A 26446-nucleotide genomic window follows, 5' to 3' on the forward strand; every position below is an offset into this window, starting at 1 on the left:
TTATAATTTTGTAATGGTGTAATATTGTAAAGTTGTAAAGTTCTTATAAAGTTATATTATTTAATAACAGTGACACCTTTGAAAGATAAAATTAGATTGCGATTTTGACCTCTATCCAAAAAGTAAGTTCTAACATATTTCTAGAACAATTTGAGAAGAAATGAGAAAATCTCCAAAGGAGAGATAGAAATGTTCAGCTCATGAAGAAAAAGGTTTAATCCAATTCAACTTAGTGAAAAATATATATGGTCTGCATTCATTTTTATGAAATTACCATCTCTATAAAATATTCTCATATTACATGAAATTTTTCTTACAAATTTATTGAAAAAATTTGTAAAAAAAAAATTTTCTATCATTTTTTCTAAGAATTTTAATTGGCAGATAATTCTTTCTCGGGTAATCATTTTCTATAAAATTATAAAATTTGCAAATATTTCCTACAAAATTTGTTGCGAAAAGTGTTTTATACAAAATTGCAAAAAAATTAGTAGCAATTTCTTACAAATTTCTTTTCTCAATAAAATTTGTAAATATTTTCTAAAAAAAAATTCAAAACAAAAATGACAGGAAATATAAGTTTTTTTAGTACAGCATGCTATCATAATCTATAGTTTTATGTGTTCTTTGCTAGTTTTAGCAGCAATTGTGACTCCCATTTAATCTTTCCTTAGGTTGCATATCCGGTATATGCATTGCATTCACGCATAATAAAAATATTCCAGTTTAGATAATTCTAGTTCTAGTTTAGATATTTAAACCTGCAGTTTTTTATTTTATTTTAATTCATTTTTCCCCTTTGCATTTTTGTTTTCTTTTTAATAAGATTACTTTACGTTAAGCTTAATAAAAACCATTTTCTCCTCGATTAAACATGTACAACACGATTACAAAGTTCTTAAACGAGAAACGTTAGATTTTTGACAAAAGTAATTATAAACAAAAATATCTTCATTAATAGATGTAAGAAGTTATTTATTGTTCAATATATGAACGGATGTACCATAGCCTTAAACTTTTGAAAACCAAATAGTTTTACAAACATATGATACGTGCGTGTAAGCATGCATTATTTGAGTTATTTTAAATCTTCTTCAACCTTAGGACCCTTCTGAAAGAAATTTGCACGAAACTCTCTGCAAGTGATGGATTTGTACAGTGGTGGAGTATTGTTTCCTTTGAGCAAAGCTTGTGCAGGTTCTATGATGCTTTCAAATGATGGATACACGAAATATACAACACTTGTGCGTGCAATGCTCGAATTTGTCACAGCTCTGTGTTCTACACCAACAAGCCTTCCATTACTGATAATCTGTAATGAGAGTTAGAAAACAAATTAATGATCAAATTGATAATTAATTTAATTAAGCATTCACTGTTTCTCATAAAGAGAGATTGTACAACAACTTTAAAATTCATAATAGCATGTTTAAATTCTCTCTATATGAAGATAAACATATATGACTCATTATATATTAGTGTTTTGTTTTTTTTTTTGACATGGCTATTTTTTAGCAAATAAATAACAATTCTGGCAAAAAAAAAATTATAAGAAAGAAATTAGTTGATACCAGTAAAATAATAAGGATTTTGTTAATTATGTTACAATGAAATAAGTTAAGTAAATTTTTACAACTATCTAATGATAGCATGCATGATATTATATATTCTATATCAACAATAGATTGAGTGTTAAAGTGAGTCATGAGTCAATTTCAATTAGATTACACTATAAGAAAACTATCAAATAGTGATCTATGATAGAAAATATGTTTAGAGACTAATTTAGAAATCATTTTCTTAATCAAAGACTAATTTAAAAACAAATTCTTTTGGTAGTCAAATCTTAGGTAGGTACTGTTAATAACCAATTTAGAGACCAATTTATAATAGAAATTATTTTAGTTACCAATTTATAAACTAATTATAATTTTTTGAAACTCTTTTAGTTACCAATAATTTTAGTTATAAATTGGTATTTAAATCGGTCACTATAGTAACTAATTACTTTTTGTCATTAAAATTGATTATTAATCAAAGATTTTTTTGTAATGTTAATTAGTTAACTATTACGGATTGAGCTAAAAATAAATTTATTCAAATATTATTGAATGATATTTTTTTATCTTAGTCTATAAAAAAATCAAAATGTCAATCAACATAGAATTAGTAAACAATTATAATAAAAAAAATTAATGAAAAAATATTAAAAAATGATAAAAGAGTTGTTTGTACATTGGTTTAACCCACTTTCATCCTGACTCAATCGGTTTAACTTATAAATTAAGTTAGTTAAATTCAATTTGACTCATTTTTATAAAGTTATTTTTTTTTCTAGGTTAATCCAGCTCAAACTCGTAATAAAACTCATCGACTCGAGTTACATATATTTTTTTAAGTGTATATTCTTTTCAAGTTGAATTATTATGAGACATAACTAAAGGATAATTACATGTCTTTATCATAAATACTTGCAAAAGAAATTATGCCATCATTGTAATATATATGTGTGTGACAAAACGAAGCAAAAGGAGAGAAAATGAATTAAGAACCTGTAAGAGTAGACCAATGTTAACCACAAAAGCATTGGGAATAGGGTGAACACCAATCCATGTCCCATCCTTAAGGACTTGAAGTCCTTCAACCTCCTTATCTTGAAGCAGAATGGTGATAATTGTAGGGTCCTTGTGCTTAGCTAAGCCCAATGTTAAAGTTGGTTCAGGGCATGGAGGGTAGTGATGAGCAGCCACTGATGGATTTTCACACAGTCCATCACAGAAAAATCTTGGCTCAAGCCCTAACCCTTCACATACAATCTCCAAAATTTCAAGGGTAAGTTTGTTCATTTCTCTGCTGTATTTTCCAACAATCTCCCTAAAAGGTTCCATCATCAAAGCTTTTTGTTAGTTGGCTAATTAAATACACAAAATCTCATTATTTGTTATTATTATAAATAAAAGATCAATTTTCTGACTGAACAAATTTATGGATAAAGTCTAAATTCGTTGCAAATAAACATTACTGGCAGTTATCTGGAGAAAACTTTTCGTCAGTAATGTTTGATAAGAAATATTTTTAGTTAGGAAGCATAATATCCATGGCTAAGCAGCATTTATAATATTATAGAAACTATTATTGATGCAAATTCAATCTTTTTTATAATCATATTATTAATGTGGAATATCTACCAACTTATAATTAATCTTTATGATGTGCTTGTTAACTAGTTTTAGTAGTGTCTCTGACTGTTGTGTTTTTCTCTCTTTCACAAAATTCAAATGTGAAAAGCTTTATTTTAGGAAGTCGAATTCTGTAGCACTCAAACCTACATGTTATAATAATATAAATTTAGTTTGAGCTTTTCTAGGGCATATCGTTTTAATCATATAAATAATTTTTTTCTTAATTTTTAATTAATTAATTAATGTTTCTAATTAGAAAAATTATAATAATTATTACATTTTTATAAGTTATTTTATTATAATTAATAATTGAAATTTAATTTTTACATATTAATAATTTAAGTTATAATATTTTTTGTATTGACATCTTTCAAGTAACATAGTAAAAAAAATTAATCTCTTAAGGTACTCTTTATTTTAATTTTTAGAAAATGTACTAACAGATTGAAAATACTAACTAGATTTGTAGACCAAGAACATTTTGCCACGATGACATGTATAATGAATTGTGAAAAATAAAAGCACTCACTACGACGCAAATATTTTTCTTGGAGAATTATTTTAAATAGAGTATTTACAAAAGATGATTTAACTAAAAGAAGAATCCTAGTAGGAAACAACTCATGTGTCATTGAGATTAAAAAATTAAATACATAAAATATTGTTGGGATTATAAAGGATTATTAATGTATTTTTTATAAATTTAAAAATAAAATACATAAAATATTGTTGGGATTATAAAGGATTATTGTCTAATAATTTCATTATATGTTTTTATGGGCTTTAGCACCCGCAAAACCTATACCAAAAAAAAAAATACTAATCGTCGATGACAATCCGCCTCTTCTAAAAAAAACCAAAGGAATCCAAACAAATAAAATTACTTTCATTGGAAAAGCATATATTTAAATTTGATATGATGTCATAAACAGTCTAAGATTACGATAGTGATCGATCCATAAAGAAATGTGTTATTGAAGGTGACCTCTATGCATGTCTACGTAATCATTTAAAGAATAATAACGTTTCATAATTAATTTAAAAGGACGTTTAAAAGAAATATAAAAAAATTAGTTGCTTTATCATGTCTAACAAATATTATAGGTGGATGACTGTATAGAAATATATATATATATATATATATATATATATATATGCTGATAGATTCTTATTAAATTCATATTATATGATGAAAACACTATCATAATTTAAAATAAATGAAAATTTATATTGACGAAAAATATGAAAAAAAAAAAAAACTTCACCTGTAGTTAGATGGTTTCTGAGGCCAATACTCAAAGTTTTCTCCAGAAGGAGGACAAGGATGCATCAATGAATCCTTCCAATAATTTATGGCATCTTTCTTGTAATTCTCACCACTTGTGTAAATCTTGCAGCTTCCATTTGGGTCCTTGGAGCATTCCTTTACCTTCTCTTTTGAAGGCATGGCATGGAATTCTTTAAAAATGTTCAGTGTTTCGTCCATCAAATCCTCGGAAACTCCATGGTTGATCACCTATTTCAAAGTTTTTTTTTTTTATTACTAGGTCAATTTTCTATGGAAATATAGAATCTAACTATGAATTTGAATCCTATTAAGTAAAAATGAAAAATTTAAATAGTATATAAAAAAAACCTATAAATGAATTTACTATATATAAATTAAAAATAGTTTCAATCCTCTTTATATAAATTTGAAGAAACAGAATCAAAATCAAAGTATGCTTTTATTTTAGCAAAGTTATAAATTCTCAATCCAGGATGAACTCAAAGCCAAATTAAATACAAAATTATTTTATAATAAGGATAAGAGATAAGGACACTAGGGATGGCAAGAGGGCGGGGACGGATTTTACTATCACATACCCATTCCCATAAAAAAAATTCATCTTCATCCCCATACCCAAACCCAACGAGTATCAAACTTTTGTCCCATCCCCACCGGGTAACGGGTATAATCTCATACCCATACCCGTACCCGTTTTCTTACTACTTTAATATTAATTTTAATTAATTTTTATAAGATAATAAAAAATTACGGTAAAGGAAACATAATATTATCAAATATTCAATATTAAGAGTATGGTTGTTTCCTCGATATCAAATACTTTGAAATAAATTAAAATTGTTTACATTTTAGATTAGAATACCAAATAAAATTTAATGAGAACCAAAACATCTATTAAATTTGCAAACATTAATGAAACCTAGTTGATAAATTTTAAAAATATTTTAAAAAAATATAAAAAGAAAAAATATTTAAATTCAAATATATTTTAAATGTTTGTTTACTTCAATTTTTTAAATTATAATGAATATATTTTTTATACACTAATAAAAGTTATAATACATCACTTGATCAAAATGACGCAAAGAACAAATAATAAACATAATAATAAAATTTTAACATAGATCTTGTATCTTTTGAACCACAATATATGTTGGATGGTGGTAAAAAGATATTCATGATAATTACATTAAATTTTTATATTGTAGTAAATAAAAAAAATTTATACAATTATAGTGAAAAAATTAAAGTATGATTGTAATGAGTTAAAATAAAAAATAATTAGATAAAATTTATCGAAATAGTATTCTACATAATGAAAATAAACAAAAAATAAAAATATTAAAAAAATTAACAAATGTGTGTCTTATAAACAATTTGGAGACTATTGGAAGGAATCACACAAAAGAAAACAAATATATAATTAAGAGTATGATAAGATGAAAAATATCTTAGATATCTAAGAAAACTTTTCAAATATCAACATCTATACTCAATGGTTGATAAAAAAAATGACGCAAAGAACAAATAATAAACATAATAAAATTTTATCATAGATCTTGGATCTTTTAAACTCCAATATATGTTGGATGGTGATAAAAAAATATTCATGGCAATTACATTAAATTTTTATATTGTAGTAAATAAAAATTATTTATACAATTATAGTGAAAAAATTAAAGTATGATTGTAATGAGTTAGAAAATAAAAAATAATTAGATAAAATTTATCGAAATAGTATTCTACATGATGAAAATAAACAAAAATAAAAATATTAAAAAATTAACAAATGTATGTCTTATAAACAATTTGGAGACTACTGGAAAGAATTGCACAAAGAAAAACAAATGTATAATTAAGGGTATGATAAGACGAAAAATATCTTAGATATCTAAGAAAACTTTTTAAATATCAACATATATACTCAATGGTTGAAAAATAATAAAAATTGTTTTAGCGAAATAAAAGAGTTCTTCAAATGAAACAAAAATTAATAATAATAAGTAAAGATTTTTTTATATTACCTAGTAAATGAAATGTTTATGCTATTAAACACTTAAATTGAGAGTATTAAACATTCTCATGTGAAAGGAAAATATACAATAAATAAAAATATTAAAAAATAATAGAAATATTAACATAAATTTTTTTTAATTGACATACATCATTTTAACATAATTACATAAAGGTTATGATAAGATAAAAAAATATATTGGAGATGCGAATGAGTTTCATGACAAACCAAATATTTAGAAGAAATAAAAAATACAAAGAATATATATATATATATATATATATATATATATATATATATAGAGAGAGAGAGAGAGAGAGAGAGAGAGTTACTTAATTAATTGTGAATATTTTAATAATTTAAATGATGATTGAGATATGGCGGGGACGAGTATTATGGCGGGGATATATTCATCCACATCTCCATACCCATACCCAATCGAAAAAATCGGGGATTGTCCATACCCATACCCATACCCAGTCAATGCGGGGGTTCTCGTCAAAACGGAGACGGGTTCGGACAATACCCACGGGGACAGATTTATTTGTCATCTCTAGACACCACTTCTAATTTAAAATTTTAATATAATAGGTTTATAAATCATTCTACTTATATATTAGTTATTTTTTTAATTGATATACGACTTAAAATCGTCAAATTTGAGAAAGTTTATGTAAACTCGTAGACGGTCAGTAAACTCAGATAATAATTCATAAAAATTTACTTTAAATAAAAAATGTTAAAATATTTATAAATAATATGATATTTTATTGTTACATATTCTATAATAAATTTTTAATTTTCATTAATAAAATTTTAATTTTTTATTATTAGTATTATATTATAATATTACACCTTTACTTTTTTATATTTTTCTAATATTATCATTATTTTATAATAAATTTAATTAGTTACATTATATTTAATGTAAATCAAAAGGTTATTTTATTAAATTTTTAAGGTTTAATTACCCTTTTGATCCCTCTATTTGTCATGAAATTTCATTTTGGTCCTCAGGTTTTTTTTTTTTTTGAATTTTTTTAATTTTTGACACGTGTCACTTCACAGTTTTGCCACGTGTCAAAGTGACTCAATTTGGTCCCTATATTTGTTTTTAGTTTCAATTTAGTCCCAAATTTTGTAAAAGTGAAGCAATATTGTCCTTCCTCGAATTGACACTAAATTTACTTTTTTATAAATTTTATGGTGATATTCTTACAAATTTTGATTTTTAATCTTTACCAAGTTTGTATAATATGATACACTTGATGTCTTTATATATGATGACAAAATTGTTAATTTTTGAAATTAAGTTTGGGATTTAACTTTGTTTAATAATAAAACTAAAAAAAAAATTATTTAAAAATATTTCTATAAATATTTAATAAAAATGTCAATTTTATTAAAAATATCATCATAAGTTGTATACAAAGATTAAATTGAATCTCAATCTAAGGAGGGACAATATTGCTTCACTTTTAAAAAAATTGGGACTAAATTGAAACTAAAAACAAATATAGGGACCAAATTGAGTCACTTTGACACGTGGCAAAATTGTGAACTGACACGTGTCAAAAAGAAAAAAAATTTCAAAAAAAAAATTAAAAATTCAAAAAAAAAATTCAAAAAATATTAAAAAAATTCAAAAAAACCAGAAATTGACACGTGGCATTGACTTTAACACCGTCTGGTCAAAGTTAACGGTGAGGACCAAATTGAGTCATTTTTAAGAAAATGAGGACCAAATTGAGACAACGAAAAACGTGAGGACCAAAATGAAATTTCATGACAAATAGAAGGACCAAAAGGGTAATTAAACCAATTTTTAAAAATTGACCGTTACTTTTACAATTTTGTTATAAATTCGGTTATTTCTGTTTCTTCTCTTCTTTATCTATCAATGATTATTCTTTTATCTGTTCTAATATATTTTATTTTATTTTTAATAAATATAATTTTAATTTATATAACAAATTAATAATATTATAATATTATCACGTATTAATATAATATTTTGCATATTTAAAAAATATATGCACGTCAACTGTATTTATGTAGTTTTATTATAAATTTAATCAGTTACATTATATTTAAGGTAAAACTAAAGGTTATTTTGTTGAGGTCCAAAAGCCAAAAGTCCAGAATAAAGAAAGGAAACTACCGCAAAAAGGCCAAACTTTAAATTTCATTCCTAACGACCAAAAACTCAAAAAAAGTCACGTGAACTCGCTAACTCGATTGCCATCGCGAGTTAGTTGAGTTCAAGAGTTCATGATGAGTTTAGTGAATGCATTGAAAAAACGAGTTTATTATCGAGTTAACTCGGGAGATAGATGTAGGAACAGAAACTCGGACGATTCTACGATTTGAATCACGAGTTTGATAACTGTAATAAAACTTTCAATTTACCTTGAACTCTTAATAAAACAGAAGCAGGTAAAGAAAGAAAGTTATGGTGAGATTGAAATTAACCTGGAAGAAGCCATATTCCTCAGAGGCTTTCAAAATTTGTTTTGTGAGATCAGCGCGACCACGTTTTCCAAGATCAATAACTGGTATGGCCTCATGCAAAGAACTAACCACCATTCCAGGTCTGTTTTCTGGTAATTGCACGTAGGATGAAGGCACTGTGGAATGAACATGGTACCAGCTTGACAAAAGCATCTCCTCCATGTTCTCCATGCCAACTCAAATCTCTAACAAGACTTTCAATTGTTGTTTCTTCGAATAAAAATATGATGAGTTTCATATGCTGTCTCAATGTTTCTGCACAGTTAACTTGCATGTCAGCCACGCAAGCGATGTCTTCCTTTTCTGTCATTTTCCTTTGTAGAGATGACCTATGATGTTAACATAATTTTCATGTTCTTATTTTATTACTTTGAGACGATTAATTGATACATATCCAAGAGCCTGCTGTGAGAGTATAAATTAATTTATATTGAACGGATTGAGAATATTCAACTATATTTATACTATCATAAAAGAAATATTACTACCTAAAATAACAGTAGGAAAATCAGTCTTCAACTATTAAATTTTGACAACTTTATCTTACAATTTTACGTGTTAATTTTTAAATAATTTTTTACTTTTTTATTTTCTCATTCTCAATATTCCAAAATCACTTAGAAAATGACACATCATATTGTAAAAGAAAATTGTCAAAATTTAGTAGTCAAAAAATCATTATCCATAATAATATTACTTATCACAAAAATTTAAAATTTGTAAATAACGCACAAAATCCATTAGCAAAACCAATTTATCTATGGATTACATACAAATGAAAATTCCTACGTCAATAGGCTTAAAGATTATATAAACCTCCATTTATCAAAGGAGAACCAATTCATCTATAGTTTATGATGGTTAGTTCTCATATAATACAATTCTCTTACCCTTTCTTCCAAACCCACTAAATAAACCTTATAATTCTATAATATCAATAGAATAAGTTAAACTCATAATCGGACTTTTTGTATTTTGAGGTCGATTTTAACTTACATTTGTAAAATAGGGTCCATTAAATTTGTTTTTGCAAAACAGGATCAAATTGTCAGGGAAGAACGACATTACAGATAAAAAGTCATCCTCATACAAGACGGTTTCTGTATAAGGTAAAAAGTGAAAAAAGTAAAATCCTCATACAAGACGATTTCAGTTTTCAATTTTTTTCTTTTGAACGTTGCATGTACAAGCTTCCTTTATGGACTCGGTTTGAGATTGGAAGAGCTTTTGTGTACCGGAAAATAATGAATGGCCTTCCTCCTACCTCATTAAGTGTAACGTTTTGAGTTAACAAATTGGAAATTGAATCATAATCCATTAACTTATAGTAAATATTTTTACAATTTTTGGCAGGGAGAAAAGCTAAAACTTTTGTATAATCCAGCGGCAACTCAAATCTAGTGAAGAATTTGGAATTGTGTAATGTTATGCAGCGAAAACATTTTGATTATTTATGAAAAAGATTTAAAACTGCAACACGTTAAAAAAGAAAAACTAAAAAAATGAGATTGTTATGTACGAAGAAGATTTCACTTTTTATATCATATAGAAACCGTCATATGTGAAGATGACTTTGTTTTTAAAAAGAAAAAAATAAGAAAAACTGGCCGAGAGAATCCTCCTTAACCACTTACCTTATTTTAAAAGAATAAATAAAAAAAATCAATGTATCCTATTTTATAAATTTAAATATCCTCATAAAATCTCCCGGACCCTATTCCATCTTTACCACTGAGTCATCCTATAATTTCAATCCCATATAAATTGATCTTATCCCGAAGTAGTGTACTAATAATTTATTCAATAAATCCTCTTTTGAAAAAAAAAAAAACAAGGTTTACCTCTTTTTTCCCAAATCTATAATTTCTCTTTTTCGCTTATCCCATTTTTGTCTCGAAAATAAGTTAAATTAATTTTCAGATTATTTTAAATTCATTTCAACTTCTTTTATTTAAATAGTTTTATTTTCAACTTTTATATGTAGACATAAAAATAAACTAAAAATTAAGAATCAAATTATGGATGTTTTGATACTTTAGATCACGCTGATAGATCAAATTTAATTTTTGGAGCACTAATTGAAAAAAGATTTATAAAATAATACGTTGATAATTTGGATTATAAATATCATGTGGCAAATATGAACTCATATAATTGTTCTTTGTGGTGCTATAAATTAGAATAATTGACTTATCTTGTTTAAGGTTATCATTTCGCGGCTATAACAAAGTTACTTATGAAAATTAAGCCCTACAACTTTGTTTTCTTATATTTGTTCAAATTTGATGAATAGCATCGTTATATATTTTTCATTTTTAAATGAAATTGGTGATTAACAACCTAGCAAACAATGTTAAAAATATATGTACTACAATAGAAGTTTGATATTGATGGAAAGAGACTATTCCTTGTTTATTCTGAAGATTAGGTGGTCTTAAGCATGCAGAGGTTAATACAATGTATCTTGATCAATTTAAGAAAATCGACCCATTATCAAAATCTAGAAGAAAATTATGTTGACCCCCACAAGTTAAGTTATTGTAAAGAATTCACAGTATTCATATTTTTTTAATTTTGGTTGTTTGCATAGATTAGGGGAAAAAGTAACACTATGGAGAACGTGGTATGGTTGCATTTGAAATTTAACACTCCACTATAATGAATGTTCTGCCAAGTGGAATCGAGTTAGATTTCTATATATAAATTTTTTGGGTTTGAGTTTATAATATGAAAAAAAAAATAGTTTCAAGAACTCTCTTATTGAAGATAAATAAGCTAAGTTTTCATAAATATTATAATTATTAATAAAATTAATAAATATTTCATATTTGTATCATAAAAAGAAACTAACATAACAACTTAATTCTCCAACAACCATTATTTATTATATTTCAAAGTAATTCAAAATATATATAAGCATTAAAATATTTACATTTATCTTATAAATAATATATATATCATTCAATTATTTTTGTTATTATATTATTATAAAATAAATTATTATTATTATTATTATTATTATTATTATTATTATTATTCTCACATCTTCGTCAATTAGCCAAGTAGAAGAGGATGGTTAACCATCCATGTTGTTCCTTCAAAGTGGCAACGTGGGTCGACTTTCCCATTTTTATCCTTTCTCTTGTTTGATCCACCAAATAATTTAAGGAAGACTATTCAATAAGGTTTACAATTTAATATGTCTGACTTACTCATCATGGATTTCCAAGCTAGCTTGTATGAATTAAAAAAATTTTAAAAAAATTTAAAAATTCCTTTGTAAAATATTTTAGTTCTAAAGTTTAGTATATGATAAAAATAGTTATTTATTGTATATATAATAATTATATAAAAAAATAAAGATTGATAATTTATTATTTATTATAAGTAAATTAGGAAGCATTCTAAAAAATAATATTAAAGTGAATCATGAAATAAAATATACATTTGTACTTATAAATGTACAATATCAATGAAACATTGAATGAAAATATATATTCATATTCAACATACAAATAATATTGCACAATAAATAAAAAAAAAAAAAATAGTTTAAGTTACAACACAAGCCTATGCTAGATGATGGACTTGAATGTTCAACTCGTGCCACACTTTTATAATAGGTTGTGAGCTTGTATGTCTGGCATCCCTCGTGTTTTTCTATGACCAAAGTAGACGTAGGTAATGGTTGATAAAGCCTTAAATGCTTCGAGTCGAGTGACCCTACGCATTATAAATGTTAAATTGGTCACAAAGTTTGTAAACACATTTTTTGTTTGCCAAAAAACATTTGGTCATGCAACTCTTAGCATGCACAAAGATAGTGTGTGAGATTATTTCTGTTTTTATTTTGTATTCTTATAAGTTTATCGATGTTGAATCAACTTTTGACTTTTGTTAAGATTTGTTCATCATGATAAACATATGTATTGAGAGAATATAATTGATGATGATAATGATGATGATGAGATGGAAGAAGTTGAAAAATAATTTGATAAGTTAGTTTTTTACCATATAATTAAGGTTGAGGAGGAAATCCTTGTAGTAGAGTGAGACAACAATACTTTTAGAATGACACTTTTGTTGTTTCTATTTACAAATTATTCAGGGAACTTCCATGTTAAAAATTTTAGCAATAATTTCATTTTATTAGGTACATTGAAAATTTGATATGGAACAAGGAAAATTAGGAGCATATGAAGCCTCAGTTCATCTATAAGTTTTTGGCAACATAAAGGTGCATATCTAATAATGCATACAAATATATATATATATATATATATATATATATATATATATATATATATATATATATATATATATATATATTATAGGAAAATATTAATTATCAGTTATTGTTATATTTTAATTTTTTAACTTTTACTTATGTAATTAATTTATTTGTTATTACATGCCCCGTTGAAAATTAATTATCGTCGTACAAAATGATTAAATTGTGATGTAGTTTTGTTTTTTCCGCTAAAACCCTACCGTAGAAATCAAAAACTTATTATAAAGTAACTTTAACATTTTTATACACTTTGAAATATAAATAAATTCAATACATTTATATTTAATTTAAGTTATTGTTGGAACAAATATTTTAAGTTAAACAAACATAAAAAGATCATCGTATATCAACTTTTTGATACATACACTAATTACTTTATTAATAAACTTGTAAATAATATTGTGATTTATTTTTCATTTTAATATAATAGACAAGATGACTTGTTTGAATACAAAAAGCCTGGCCCATAAAATTCTTACATTAAGAAAACGGCCCACGTAAAAGAAGAAGATTGTTTCAAAAATCAGAAAATTGGCCCATGCAGGTCTCGAACCTGCGACCTTCGCGTTATTAGCACGACGCTCTAACCAGCTGAGCTAATAGGCCACTTGTTTAACTTTCTTCCCATTATATATAACAATAATAATAAACGGAAGTGAGTATTTAAAGAAAATAGAAAAGAGAGTGAAGATAGAAGGAAGAGAATGGATAACATTACAGCAAGTGAAGTAGCTGGCTTGGCAGTGGGTGCTCTCCTCTTCTCTGCCACCCTTGCTGCCACCAAAGTCGATGCGTTCTTTTCTTCTTCTCAACGCAGGTTTTCTCTCTCAGACACTAGTTATGTGAACGTGATTCTTTTTCAATTACTGTTTCGTTACTTGATTCTGTGCCATTCTGTTGAACCTTTCACAAACCTTTGAATTGTACTGCACGAACGATGAAGTGAATTTCGATACCTATATTTTAACGGTGATCTTCAAATAATGGTTGTAGATGAGGAATAGACACTTTGTGTTATTAGGATTAATATAACACAGTAGATTCTGCAGAAAAATGAGGAGAAAAATGTTATAAACTAACTCTGCAGTGAGAAATTATCAGTGTTGTCCTCTCTTTATTGACACATGCTGCAATGTTTTACTTGAAGTTCATTGGGGATGTGCAAGCGATGTGGCAACCTGAGGAGATTGGCTTGTTCCACCTGCAAAGGAACAGGGTCTATTAGAGAAGGGGGATTATTTGGTATGAAGCCTGTTGAGGATTTGTTTGAAACAATTGATAACAGTGAATCAAAGGTGAAGCAGATAGCATGTGTAAAATGTCAAGCCAAAGGTTATTTTTCATGTCCTAATTGTTCTGAACTATAACCACTCTTGTTTTATCTGCTTCCAATTATAACATTGTTAATTATGATTATATCTCTTCATATGTGGTGGTATGAAACCCCATTATCTTCTGCTCCTGCTTTAGATTCGCTTTATACCTTGTTTGCTAAAACTATAGAAATTATATGTACCGCTTTGCCTGGATTGGATTCTTGGTGTGTTTTATTGTTAATGTTGTTGATGTTGTTAATCAATTACATTTGTTTATACATCCTCATTGTTCTTATTTTACAAGTTTTGAAGCCATTTATGTGTCCTAAATTTAGTACACCACAAGATCTTCTTTAGTTCCTTATACTGAGATCATTGTTTGTTTAGTCGGTGAACAACATGTTACAGAAATCACGCGTTTATGAATACACTTGGATTAAAAAGGCTAGCAAATTGTATTTGATTGTTTAATAGCATGTGAAATTGAAAGAAACCTTCAGAAAATAGCACTAGAAACCAAGTCACAGTTTCATTCAAAGTATTAGACCGAATCTCTGAAATTTTAGCATTATGCAGTTTTTGCAACCATATGCATTTTCTTATCACTAGGAAACCATTCATCTAAGACTACTGCATTCATCTATTCATACATGCAAACATATTCTAAATACCAACTTTTATGCCAACCTCTTCCACTCCTTACTCTATTTGTAGGCCTGCTAATTTGTCGTTTTTAATAAGTGTAACTAAGTAAAACAAAAGAAACACTTTAATTCAGTCTTGCTGATAATTCTTTGCTAAAACTAACATTTTATGAAAAACAAAAAGTTGATTTGACCTATAAAGGAGATTAAAAGTCAATTTAAATTTGTTCAGAGAATACATCCTGCGATACCAAAACTCATATTTGAACATTAAAATTGCATATAATACTAATATTGCTGCAATTTCATACTGGCAAGTCATACCAAAAAGTCTTTTCAATAGCATGATTTTGTAATGGACGATCAAAATAACTCATGAACATGAACGTGCTGCACTCTCCAATGGGGAAACTTTCATCACTGTTACGTCCATCTCCTTTCTTGTTACTGTAACCAGGGTAAAGATGCAGATAAAACTCATCTTCTTCCACCAACAACAAACTCTGACGTTTAGCCAACCCTTTGATATTCCATTTACTGAAAGGGTGTGCTGTCTTGTGAGTAATGTGAATTTCTGCTCCTTTTTTAAGCATGAATTTAGCATTGCACAAAAATCCACGCACTAAATCCCTATGTAGCCTGCATTTATGTAGAATATATGTAGTATTAACAGAGGTAAAAAAAGATAACATAAGAAAGTCATTAACAATTTATCCTTTGTTTTTAAATGTAATGTGTTTTATGTGAAAATAATGAAACACAAGAAATCCATGTAAAATAGTTACTGAGTTTTCAATTTTACACCTTCGTTTTTCAATTTGACAATAAGTTTTTCACATCTCTACTTTCGTAATAACTGTATAATTTAAATTAATATATATTTAAAGCATATTATTTAAAAAAAAAAGCTCTTATAACTTTTTTTTCCCTTAAAACATCATATATATGAAAAGAACATGTTTTTAAGGTCTCTATACAAAGATTAAAAACTATAGTATTTATTTTTAATCCTAATAAATCAGTTATAAAATTGGTCATTTTGCTTTCGTTTCTTTATTAAGTAAAGTGGATAGATGTAATGAAATAAACAGTCATATAAATCAATTCAATATTCATATAAAGTAAAAGCATATTAGACAATAGACTTTAAAAGTAATAAATAAATAGAATCAATTTTTAAATATTGAACAATTCACAAAGAGTATCAATGGTGGTGGGAGTAAATAGTTTACACATAAATTACCGAATGGATTTTGGGAAAAATTCAAAGCTATTCGTTCCTCAAAAGCATAATATATCATATCACATGAAATGTATATACATTATCATTAAAACTAGATAGAAACTGCGACTATAATTGAAAAATGAAAATAATTAATGTTAAAAGAAAAAAAAAAACAAAGAGATTGATTACACATTTTTTTTTTCATAACTTACTTAATTTGACGGTCATCACTTTCACGATAAGTGAAACCAGCATGAGGAAAATTAAAAACTATACGATCAAAATAAAGATCTTCGAGAAGTGGGTGTTCCAACATTGTGTGCACATCAACTCCATGCACAATGGTACATCCAAGATCTTTAAGTTCTTTCAAGTTCTTCAATGCACTTCCATATTTCTTCCTTAAAGATGCTTGAAAAATTCACATATATGCAAATATTAAAAACTGAAGTTAGCAAAATGAACAAGATCAAAAGTTGCATGCATTTATATAAATATAAAATGTGTAAATTCAAAATGTACCTCTAGAATCTAGAGAGGTAGCAACCATGTTTATGGCTGTGCCAAATGCCCTAGCCAAACATAGTGAGAATGAGAAATCTCCTTCTCCCACTAACAAAATCTCGTGAGAACTACGATAGTGATTTATTCTTTTATCTCCCATCTAACCCTAAATCACATCTTTAGTAAAAGTCTTCACTTTCACTTGAATGTGAACAAAATAGCCAATGATGAAGATGAATATATATACACAAATGTTGGTGGCTGAAGAAATTCCCCACAAAGTGTTTTGGGGAAGGCGAATCAATGATTATTCACACTTTTTTTTATTAATTGTTTTTAATGTATTTAACACATATTCACACATTTTTCAACAAAGAGTTTTTAATGTATTGGGAACTATTTTAGTTTTGGGAAGTGAAACGTTATACCAACAAGAGGAAGTCCAAGTGAACAGCATCAATAGTATATTCTCTCCACTTTATATACTTGTTTGATGTCATTTCGCAATTTGAGAAAGGATAAGAACACATTTTATCTTATTTAAATTGAATTTATCAAAAATTGTGTATTTTTTTTTATAAGTCTCACCTCTTATTTGATTACTACTTTTAGTTTCTAATAAGTTTAATGAGTAGTTAAAAATACACTTTTAAAGGGGTTTTGTACAATTTTTCCAAATAAAAACAAGAAGAATGAAAACTCTATTTCGATATATATTATTTATTTGCTTGGAATGTTTAAAAACATATAAAGAAAAGAAAATGTAGGTGTAAAGGGACAAGGATTCTACTCTCCAAAATGTAAAGAAAAATGTGGAAGAAGAGGGATTTTATAATATTACAAATTTGTAATATTTATTTACAAATATTTTTTACTTAATTAACTTAATGACATGAAATATGGTTAATTGATTTATTTTCTCTGTATTTCCGTTTTCATGTATATTTTGTTTTCCAAATATATCTTTTAGACAGTCAAGTTTGAGATATAATTACTAACTGTAAACTTGTCTTCGACTCTTAATTATCTACCAGGGGAGAAAAACTAGTGGAAGAGAAAAGAAAATAAAAAGTAAGAAATAAGTGAGAAAATAGGTTATCTGATTGTGAAAAGAAAAAATAGATATAGCTTGAAAGAAGGAAAAAATATAATAAAAATCAAACTGTTTTATTTATTTATTTATTTATTTTTATTATTATAAAATAAAACTGTAAAAAAGAATATTTTTGTTATTATGTTGCAATAATAATAATAATAATAATAATAATAATAATATATTACGCCTATCAAAAATATTATTATATATATATATATATGAATTTAAATTAAATGGAGAATAAAGTATTTTTTAAAAAATAAATGTATAAATAGATACAAAATAATTTAAAAATTAATCTCTCTAAATATTTTGCACACTCTCTCTCATATTCAAAATTGATTGTTCATCTTGTTTATGATTAGGTTTCGCCTATCAGTAGGTGGACTACAAGTAGATTAATATATGTTGATCAAAATCTTTATTCTTGTTCTCCTACTATTGATTTTTCTCTCTTATTTTTCCTTTATATTTGAATTTTTTTTCCTTTATGAGTTAATGAAGAATACGATGCTTATGATTAAGTAGAAGTGTTAATCATAAGTTGAAGTTTTCTTTTGTTGAGTTTATAAGTTTTTAAATAATGGAGTTGTTTTTATCTCGAGAGATGGGGAGCTAATTACATATAAAAATATTTTATTATTAATAAATAGCATTTATAGTTATACATTAAAAAAAACAACACAATTTAGCAACCAGCGACCGAAAATATTTGGTTGCAAATTGCGACCGAACAAAAGTAGTTGCAGATTAGTAATCGAAATAGGGACCAAATCAGTGCATAGTAACATTTATTCATATAGCAATCAAAATAGCGACTGAATATTGTTAGTCGCTACATATAATGTTTCAGCCACCGAATTAGCGACTAAAATAATATTAAAATAGACACAAAAAATTTTATAATATGTTTAATATGGTCATTAGCAACAAAAAATAGACACATAATGTTTTAGCCACCAAATTAGTGATTAAAATAAAATTGTATTAGCGACCGAAAATATGTTGGTAGCTAAAGTTATATTTAATATAATAATTAGCGACCGAAAATATTGAGTCGCTAAAAGTAATGTTTTAGCCACCAAATTAGCGACCAAAATAATATATAGCGATTAGATTAGCGACCAAAAATATTAGGTTGCTAAATCCACAAACATTTTTCTATAAAATTAATATAAATTATTTAATCGGATTAAACTAAGAATATAACAAATTCTAAAATAGTATTTAACATAAATTATAATTAACTAAATTATTTACTTGTACAATTTGTTGTTGTTTATTTTTTATTTAAAAATAAAAATCAATACTTACTTTGTTTAAACTAATAGATGATAAATTTTAGATTAATATTTAATATAAATTATAAATCATTAAATTATTTATTTTTGTAATTTGTTGTTCCTTAAAGAAGATCAAGATCCAACAAAAAAAAAAAAACTTAAGATTTTGAAGTCCACGTTAGTTCTCACTCTCAAGATTTGACCGAAAGATCGATAAAGTTCTTAATTTGAAAATCCTAAGTTTGTTTCTCTTTATCTCAAATCAATATTTGAAACCCACACACCATTTATGCATGTGTTGCTAAAGGAAAGAAAATATGAATGAAGATTAAAAGGAATTGACAATTAAGAGAATAAAGAAGAAGGAAAGATGTAAGACTTGAATTTTATAAAAAGAATATAATTATGACTCAATTTAAATTTATGTGTGTTAACAAATTTAAGATAAATTTAATATATTTGATTTTAGAGACCAATAATGATTAATAAGTAAACTAATCAATTTAGATACTAATTTACAAACTATAAATAATTGGTTACTAAAATAGTCACTATTATGAATAAAATATTATAATTGATCACTAAATTGGTCTTTAAAATTAGCTACTATGATTTTGGCTACCAAGGGAAATTGGTCACTAAAATTTAGCTACCTTGGCTACCAAAATGACTTAGTTTCTAAATTGATCTCTAATTAATTAGTGACCCATTATAATTTTTTATTCATTACAGTGATTATTTTAGTAATCAATAGTTTTTAATTTTGTAAATTGGTATCTAAATTTGTCACTATAGTGACTAACTATTTTTTGTTTCTAAAATTGGTTCTAATTAAGGATTTTCTTGTAGTGTTGAAGGACTACAAAAATAAGTTTAAGAAGGATAAAATTTGTGAAGTATACCAAAAGCAAAAACAAATTAAGGTTTCTTTCAGGCGTAAAAATTGTGTTTCAACTAAAAGACCTTTACAATTGCTTCACATGGACCTATTTGGACCTTTTGAAACCATGATTCTTAGTGGGAACTTCTATGCATTAGTCATACTAGATGATTTCTCTAGGTTCACATGGACACTATTTTAGCATCCAAAAATGATATTTATCTTTCTTTCAAAAGACTTGCCAAAGTCTTAGAAAATGAAAAAAGTTCTAAAATTGTTTCTATTTGAAGTGATCATGGAGGAGGGGGGGAGTTTCAAAATGAAAAGTTTGAAAACTTTTGTGAAAAACATAGCATAAAACACAACTTCTCTGGTCCTAAAACTCCTTAACAAAATAGTGTAGTTGAAAGAAAGAATAGATCACTTGAAGAACTTGCTAGAACCATATTGAATAAAACCTTATTGCCAAATTATTCTCCATTTAATTTAAATTCATATATATATATATATTTATTTATTTATATATATATATATATATATATATATATATATATATATAAACTTAAATAATATTTTTGATAGGCGTAATATTATTATTATTATTATTATTATTATTATTATTATTGCAACATAATAACAAAAAAATATTTTTGTACAGTTTTATTTTACAATAATAAAAATAAATAAATAAAACAGTTTTATTTTTATTATGCTTTTTCCTTCTTTCAAGCTATATTTATTTTTGATTTCAAGTGAATTGATTAAGTTCATCATGCATGGCAATGATCCAATTACTACCATTCAATGCGCTATTCAAATTTTTTTGTTAAACTTGTGATTCAAGTGCAACATGTTTATAAAAATTATTAAGCTGACGTCTAGTAGATACTCTCTTATAAATATCATCAATGATGTTGTCCTTTGATAGCCATTTAGGGTTTGTACATGTTGCATTAGACGAATCTGACTCAAAGTTGCAAGACCAAGTGGTAATTGATACAGATGAAAATAATACCATTCTAGAAAGCAAGTTGGAACAAAAAATGAATCAACTAAAAAAGAAAATCAATCAACTGAAATTCATGTTCACAAAAACATACTAGTGTTACAACTATATATATATATATATATATATATATATATATATATATATATAAAAGTATAATGTTGCTTAAAACTTATCTTCATAAATTAAAACCTTGAATAATTTGTAATAAACAGAATAATAGTATCAAGTTAGTTTTTTAATTATTTTTAAACACTAATTGTAAATGAAATAAAACTGATTTGAATATTTTATAAGTAATTAAAATATATTAATCACATAAAAAGTTATTTTGACTTTTTCATAGAACAATTAGTTGGTAAAAACTATTTATAGTAAAGTAAATTTAAACATTTTGATTTTGTTATATAAAAACAATTTTCATATTTGTAGGTTGTAATTATTTGATAGAAAAAATTTAAATTTAATAATAAAATTAAATTCGATAAAGTGTAACTATAAAATAAATCTTTCTCAAACTAATATAGCAAACTAGTGTGAATTATATATGTTAAAGATAATCCCAATTGGTAAAGTGAAAGAGGGTGTCCCTTGAGAGCGGCAATGTGGGTTGATCCTCCATTTTTATCTTTTCTCTCATTTTCCATCAAATGACCTAAGCCTTACAATTTAATAGGTCTAACTTACCCCTACATATTTGTAGGTTAATGGATTTACAAGCTAGCATGCACAAATTAAAAAAAATATCTAACATTTCCTTTGTAATATTTTAATTCCAAAGTTTATTATCTTATAAAAATAGTTATTTAAGTAAGTATAACAATTATAAAAACAAAAACTTAAAGACTAATGATTTATTATTTAGTACAAGTAAATAAGGTAGGATTCTAAAAAATAATATTAAAGTGAACCATGAAATAAAATACATATTCTTACATGTAAATGTATGATATCAATAATTAAATAATGAATGAAAATATTTATTTATACTCAACATACAAATAATATTACACAATATATAATAAAAGATTAAAAAAAATAGTTTAGGTTACCGGACAAGCCTATGTTAGACGATTAAAAAAAACATTAATTTTTGTTTTTTTATTCTTATAATTTTATCATGTTGAAATAGCTTTTAGCTTTTGTTTAAGATTTGTCCATCATGATAAAAATGTGTTGAGAGAATATAATTGATGGTGATGACAATGATGAAATGGAAGAAGTTGAAGATGATTCCATAGGTTAGTTTTGACCATATAATCAAGATTGAGGGGGAAATGGAACAATAATGCTTTTAGAGTAATACTTTTGTTGTTCCTATTTACATTTTATGACTTGATACATTAGTAATTATTAGAGGTACCTTCATGTTAAATTTTAGTCATGCAAGTGTAGGTCATGTAAGTTATCCTTTCATTTATGTTTCATGACATTATAATACATTTAACTAATAATTTCACTTTATTAGGTACATTGGAAAATTGATATCAAACAAGGGAAATTGATATCAACCCATCCTGGCCCGTTGGCCCGTTTTAAAAAAATAAAATAAAATAAAAATAATTAAAAAGATTAATTTTTTAGATTATATATTTTTAATGTATAAATATATAATAATATTATAATTTAAATCATTAACACCTACAAATTAAGTTTGAATTATTAGTTATAATTGAATAATTTAATATGTAAATTTAATAATTATTTTAACTTATCTAATTAAAAATATTAACTAATCAATTAAAAATTAAAATAATATTTTATTTGATTAAATATGACTTTAATAATAATTTATATGTATATATAAACAAATTTAAAAAATAAAACTAATTAAAAAATTTGAAAACTAATTAAAAATAAATAAAAAAAAATTAGACGGGCCAGTCCGGTCCGACCCGTTAATCTGTCCTATACGGGTTATGACTATTGACCCGTTTCTGTTTGATGGGCCAGCCCGATCCGGCCCGACCCATTTTTTGACGGGCCACATACGGGCTAGGCCAAAACGGGTCGGGCTGGCCCGTTTGCCACCCCTAATACTATGCTAAAAGCCAACCGTAAAAATAAAAAAAAAACTTATTGTAATGTAACTTTAACATTTTTTCATTACCCTTTCAAGTATAAATATATTCAATTACATCTATATTTAATTTAATTAGATTTATGGTTTGAAAAAATATTTTAAGTTAAAAAAACATAACAAGATCATTGTAATTTGTTTACCTTAAGTTTTATCAACTTTTTCGGCCCATACACTAATTAATTTATTTATAAATTTTCAAATAATATTGTGATTTGAATACAAAAAGGCTGGCCCATAAAATTCTTAAATTAAAAACGGCCCAGAGTCACGCCTAGTCCACAACGTAAAAAAAGAAGATTATTTCAAAATCAAAAAACTGGCCCATGCAGGTCTCGAACCAGCGACCTTCGCGTTATTAGCACGACGCTCTAACCAGCTGAGCTAATAGGCCACTTGTTTTTTTTCCTTTACATTATATATAAGTATACTAATATTTGAAGTGAGTATTTAAAGAAAATAGAAAATAGAGTGAAGATAGAAGAGAATGGATAACATTACAGAAAGTGAAGTAGCTGGCTTGGCTGTGTTGTACACATATTCTATGCTGCAGTGAGAAATTATCAGTGTTTTCCTCTCTTTATTCACACATGCTGCAATGTTTTACTTGCACCTGCAAAGGAATTAGACTGAATTTCTTTGCTCTCCACAATAAATTAGTTTTTCATTTCCCACTTTCATAAAAAAGTATGGGTTAATTAAAATCGACTGTGAATAATATAAAAAATATAAAAATCCACAAGTCATAAAACAGGAAGTATTAATCAAAGATATCTATTGGAAAAATATATTTAGGCAACACATTTTTTGCACAACTTTCTGAAAAAATTAATGTTATCTTAAATTTTAAAAATTAAATATAAAAAAAAAGCTTATAAATATTCAATCCTTAAAAAAGGTGTATATAGACAACACATTTTTTTGCACAACTCTCTGAATTGCTATCATATTTTAAAACATTTTTTTTTTATTTCAAAATATCGATTCAATAGAGTTGTACTGAACCATCGTGAGTGGTAAATATAAATAAATTCTTATAAATGAATGGTGGTTCTACGAATCTGCAACTTATTATCTTCCCTTTTTAAAAATTATGTAAGCTTTTTCATTATAATAAATGATGGTCCATGAATTTAATGTTTTGTAAGTGCAGTTTTCATTCTATAAGTATAATAAGCTGTAAAGATCATTTTCCTTATTTGATATACATTGTTTGAACCATACCTAACTTATTCCCATGAAAACATAAAAATGGGATTTAAAATATGTTTGGAAAATTATTAAAGTAGTAACAGTTGGTGTATAAAAATTAGTTGAAAGGCTGAGATTTAATATTTCATAAAATTACTTTTCATAATTTTCATAAATTTTATTCTCACACTTAATAAGACTACAATGGGAGAAAGAAATGTAGATACATTATATGATTATAACTTAAAATCCATATAGCTTAGCTTGAAACACAATATTGCAATTTTCAAAGGCACTTCTAGAGTATCCAACACCAAACATAGGTCAATAATATTAATGTTTTATTTTAGCTTAGTTTAATGAGAACTTGAAGGTACTGCACTCTCCAACAAGAAAACTTTGATCACATTTTTACAACCATCTCCTCTCTTGTTCTTGTTACCAGGATAAAGATTTTGTTTGAATTCTACTTCTCCAACAAGCTCCAAGTCCTCCCAACTTCCCAACAACTTGATATTCCACATATTATAAGGATGTTTTGTCTTGTGAGTAGTATGGATTTCCCCACAAATAGTAAGCATACGTTTAGCATTCTGCAGAAATCCTCTCACTACGTTCCTGTGAAGCCTGCACTGAATTGGAATATGCATAATGTGAATGATATACAAGTAAACAAGTTCAGATTTTTTTTACTGGATATTTTGACCCTGTATACTTTGCTTGACATAAAAAATTGATTTTGAGTACATAACATAGTAGCATAGGAACATTACAGAAAAATTTATTAGAGAATCCAAATTCACTTGTAAACAAAATAATTGCAGAGTTGCATATTTTTTGCATAATTAACTTACTCAATCTGGAAGTAATCGCTTTCACGACCACGGAAACCAGCATGAGGAAAATTATAAACTACGCGATCAAACTTTAAATGTTGCAGAAGTGGGTGTTGGGCCATTGTACGTGCATCAACTTCATTCACAATGGTACAACCAAGATTCTCAAGTTCATTCAAGTTTTGTGATGCCTTTGCATACTTAATCATCAAAGATCCTTCCAAATTTTGTGTATGAAATTAAACATAATGAGTCACTCAGCAAATGTATGATAAGTCTTTCGAGGGAAAAATCTATCACGAAAAATATACAACACCAATAAAACTCAAATTCATCCCACAAAAGAGATTAATACAATTTCTAACCAAGGCTCTATCAGATGGACATTCCCATCCCTTAGGATCGACTAACTCATATGCAAGTGTCGTCTACATGAAACATTTTCCCTCTTTAGTCTTCAAAATTCTCATTTGAATATTTACTACTACCACCAAGATTTGCACCGATGACTGCTCCACCCGGGCTCACGTCTTGAGTTTAGCAGCAACAATCTTAAGACAATGTATTTATGTATATTTTATTTTATATGTTGTTCATTTTTCTCATTCTAACTTAATGTGGTATCTAGACACACACTTTAATTCCAAATAATATACTATATATACCATGTTAATATATTATATATACCATGTTTGTAGAGCTACATGCATCAAATGTAGAATGTTTCAATAATGTATATAGCTAAAAATGTACCTCTAGAATCCAAAGAGGTAACAACCATGTTTTTGGCTGTGCCAAATGCCCTAGCCAAACTCAGTGAGAATGAAAATCTCCCTCACCCACTAACAGAATATCTTGATACCTATAATAATCCATTGAAAACCACGTTACAACACAAATGAGTAGACACTTTTACTTGAGAGTGAGGAGAGTGAATATATATACTCACATTGGTGTATAGAGAAATTCCCCAGAGTTTTGGAGAAGGAAAATTAATAATCATTCACTCATTTTTCAATCAGAGGGTTTTATTGTTTTTTATTTTGGGAACTAGAAGCTTCTCCTTCTTTTTCTACTCGGAAAGAATAAAGTTAGTGTA

General features: G+C 26.4%; 4 protein-coding genes and 2 non-coding genes across 6 annotated transcripts; 1 reads left to right on the forward strand and 5 right to left on the reverse strand.

The window, feature by feature from the left end:
- Positions 1-1078: 1078 nt before the first annotated feature.
- On the reverse strand, positions 1079-9166 carry LOC114181363 (protein DOWNY MILDEW RESISTANCE 6-like). Its single transcript, XM_028067788.1, has 4 exons — positions 8957-9166; positions 4448-4698; positions 2553-2874; positions 1079-1312 (listed from the first exon to the last, which is right to left on the reverse strand). Exons 1-4 carry the CDS (start codon positions 9164-9166, stop codon positions 1079-1081), a joined length of 1017 nt encoding a protein of 338 aa, XP_027923589.1.
- Positions 9167-13818: 4652 nt separating this feature from the next.
- Positions 13819-13892, reverse strand: TRNAI-AAU. Its single transcript has one exon. It is a non-coding gene; the product is annotated as a tRNA-Ile (tRNA).
- A 92-nt stretch (positions 13893-13984) lies between these two features.
- On the forward strand, positions 13985-14880 carry LOC114182440. Its single transcript, XM_028069308.1, has 2 exons — positions 13985-14103; positions 14434-14880. The coding sequence occupies exons 1-2, from the start codon at positions 13991-13993 to the stop codon at positions 14651-14653; spliced, it is 333 nt and encodes a 110-aa protein (XP_027925109.1). The 5' UTR covers positions 13985-13990; the 3' UTR covers positions 14654-14880.
- Positions 14881-15551: 671 nt separating this feature from the next.
- On the reverse strand, positions 15552-17135 carry LOC114180434 (uncharacterized protein At4g26485-like). The gene is made up of 3 exons (XM_028066752.1): positions 16994-17135; positions 16684-16882; positions 15552-15885 (listed from the first exon to the last, which is right to left on the reverse strand). The coding sequence occupies exons 1-3, from the start codon at positions 17133-17135 to the stop codon at positions 15552-15554; spliced, it is 675 nt and encodes a 224-aa protein (XP_027922553.1).
- Positions 17136-23640: 6505 nt separating this feature from the next.
- On the reverse strand, positions 23641-23714 carry TRNAI-AAU. Its single transcript has one exon. It is a non-coding gene; the product is annotated as a tRNA-Ile (tRNA).
- Positions 23715-24867: 1153 nt separating this feature from the next.
- On the reverse strand, positions 24868-25556 carry LOC114180435 (uncharacterized protein At4g26485-like). Its single transcript, XM_028066754.1, has 2 exons — positions 25366-25556; positions 24868-25138 (listed from the first exon to the last, which is right to left on the reverse strand). The coding sequence occupies exons 1-2, from the start codon at positions 25554-25556 to the stop codon at positions 24868-24870; spliced, it is 462 nt and encodes a 153-aa protein (XP_027922555.1).
- Between the last annotated feature and the right edge of the window lie 890 nt (positions 25557-26446).

The sequence above is a fragment of the Vigna unguiculata genome, chromosome 4 (genome assembly GCF_004118075.2).
Source record: "Vigna unguiculata cultivar IT97K-499-35 chromosome 4, ASM411807v1, whole genome shotgun sequence".
NCBI classification, from domain to species: domain Eukaryota; kingdom Viridiplantae; phylum Streptophyta; class Magnoliopsida; order Fabales; family Fabaceae; genus Vigna; species Vigna unguiculata.

Coding starts and splice junctions, on each gene's coding strand:
- LOC114182440 (XM_028069308.1), top strand. CDS start 13,991: ATGGATAACATTACAGCAAGTGAAGTAGCTGGCTTGGCAGTGGGTGCT. Junction 14,104..14,433: donor TTTTCTTCTTCTCAACGCAG/GTTTTCTCTCTC, acceptor TTTTACTTGAAG/TTCATTGGGGATGTGCAAGC.
- LOC114181363 (XM_028067788.1), bottom strand. CDS start 9,166: ATGGAGAACATGGAGGAGATGCTTTTGTCAAGCTGGTACCATGTTCAT. Junction 4,699..8,956: donor AGGAATATGGCTTCTTCCAG/GTTAATTTCAAT, acceptor ACTTTGAAATAG/GTGATCAACCATGGAGTTTC. Junction 2,875..4,447: donor CAGAAACCATCTAACTACAG/GTGAAGTTTTTT, acceptor GGAACCTTTTAG/GGAGATTGTTGGAAAATACA.
- LOC114180434 (XM_028066752.1), bottom strand. CDS start 17,135: ATGGGAGATAAAAGAATAAATCACTATCGTAGTTCTCACGAGATTTTG. Junction 16,883..16,993: donor TACCTCTCTAGATTCTAGAG/GTACATTTTGAA, acceptor GAATTTTTCAAG/CATCTTTAAGGAAGAAATAT. Junction 15,886..16,683: donor AGTGATGACCGTCAAATTAA/GTAAGTTATGAA, acceptor ACATAAATGCAG/GCTACATAGGGATTTAGTGC.
- LOC114180435 (XM_028066754.1), bottom strand. CDS start 25,556: ATGATTAAGTATGCAAAGGCATCACAAAACTTGAATGAACTTGAGAAT. Junction 25,139..25,365: donor AGCGATTACTTCCAGATTGA/GTAAGTTAATTA, acceptor AATTCAGTGCAG/GCTTCACAGGAACGTAGTGA.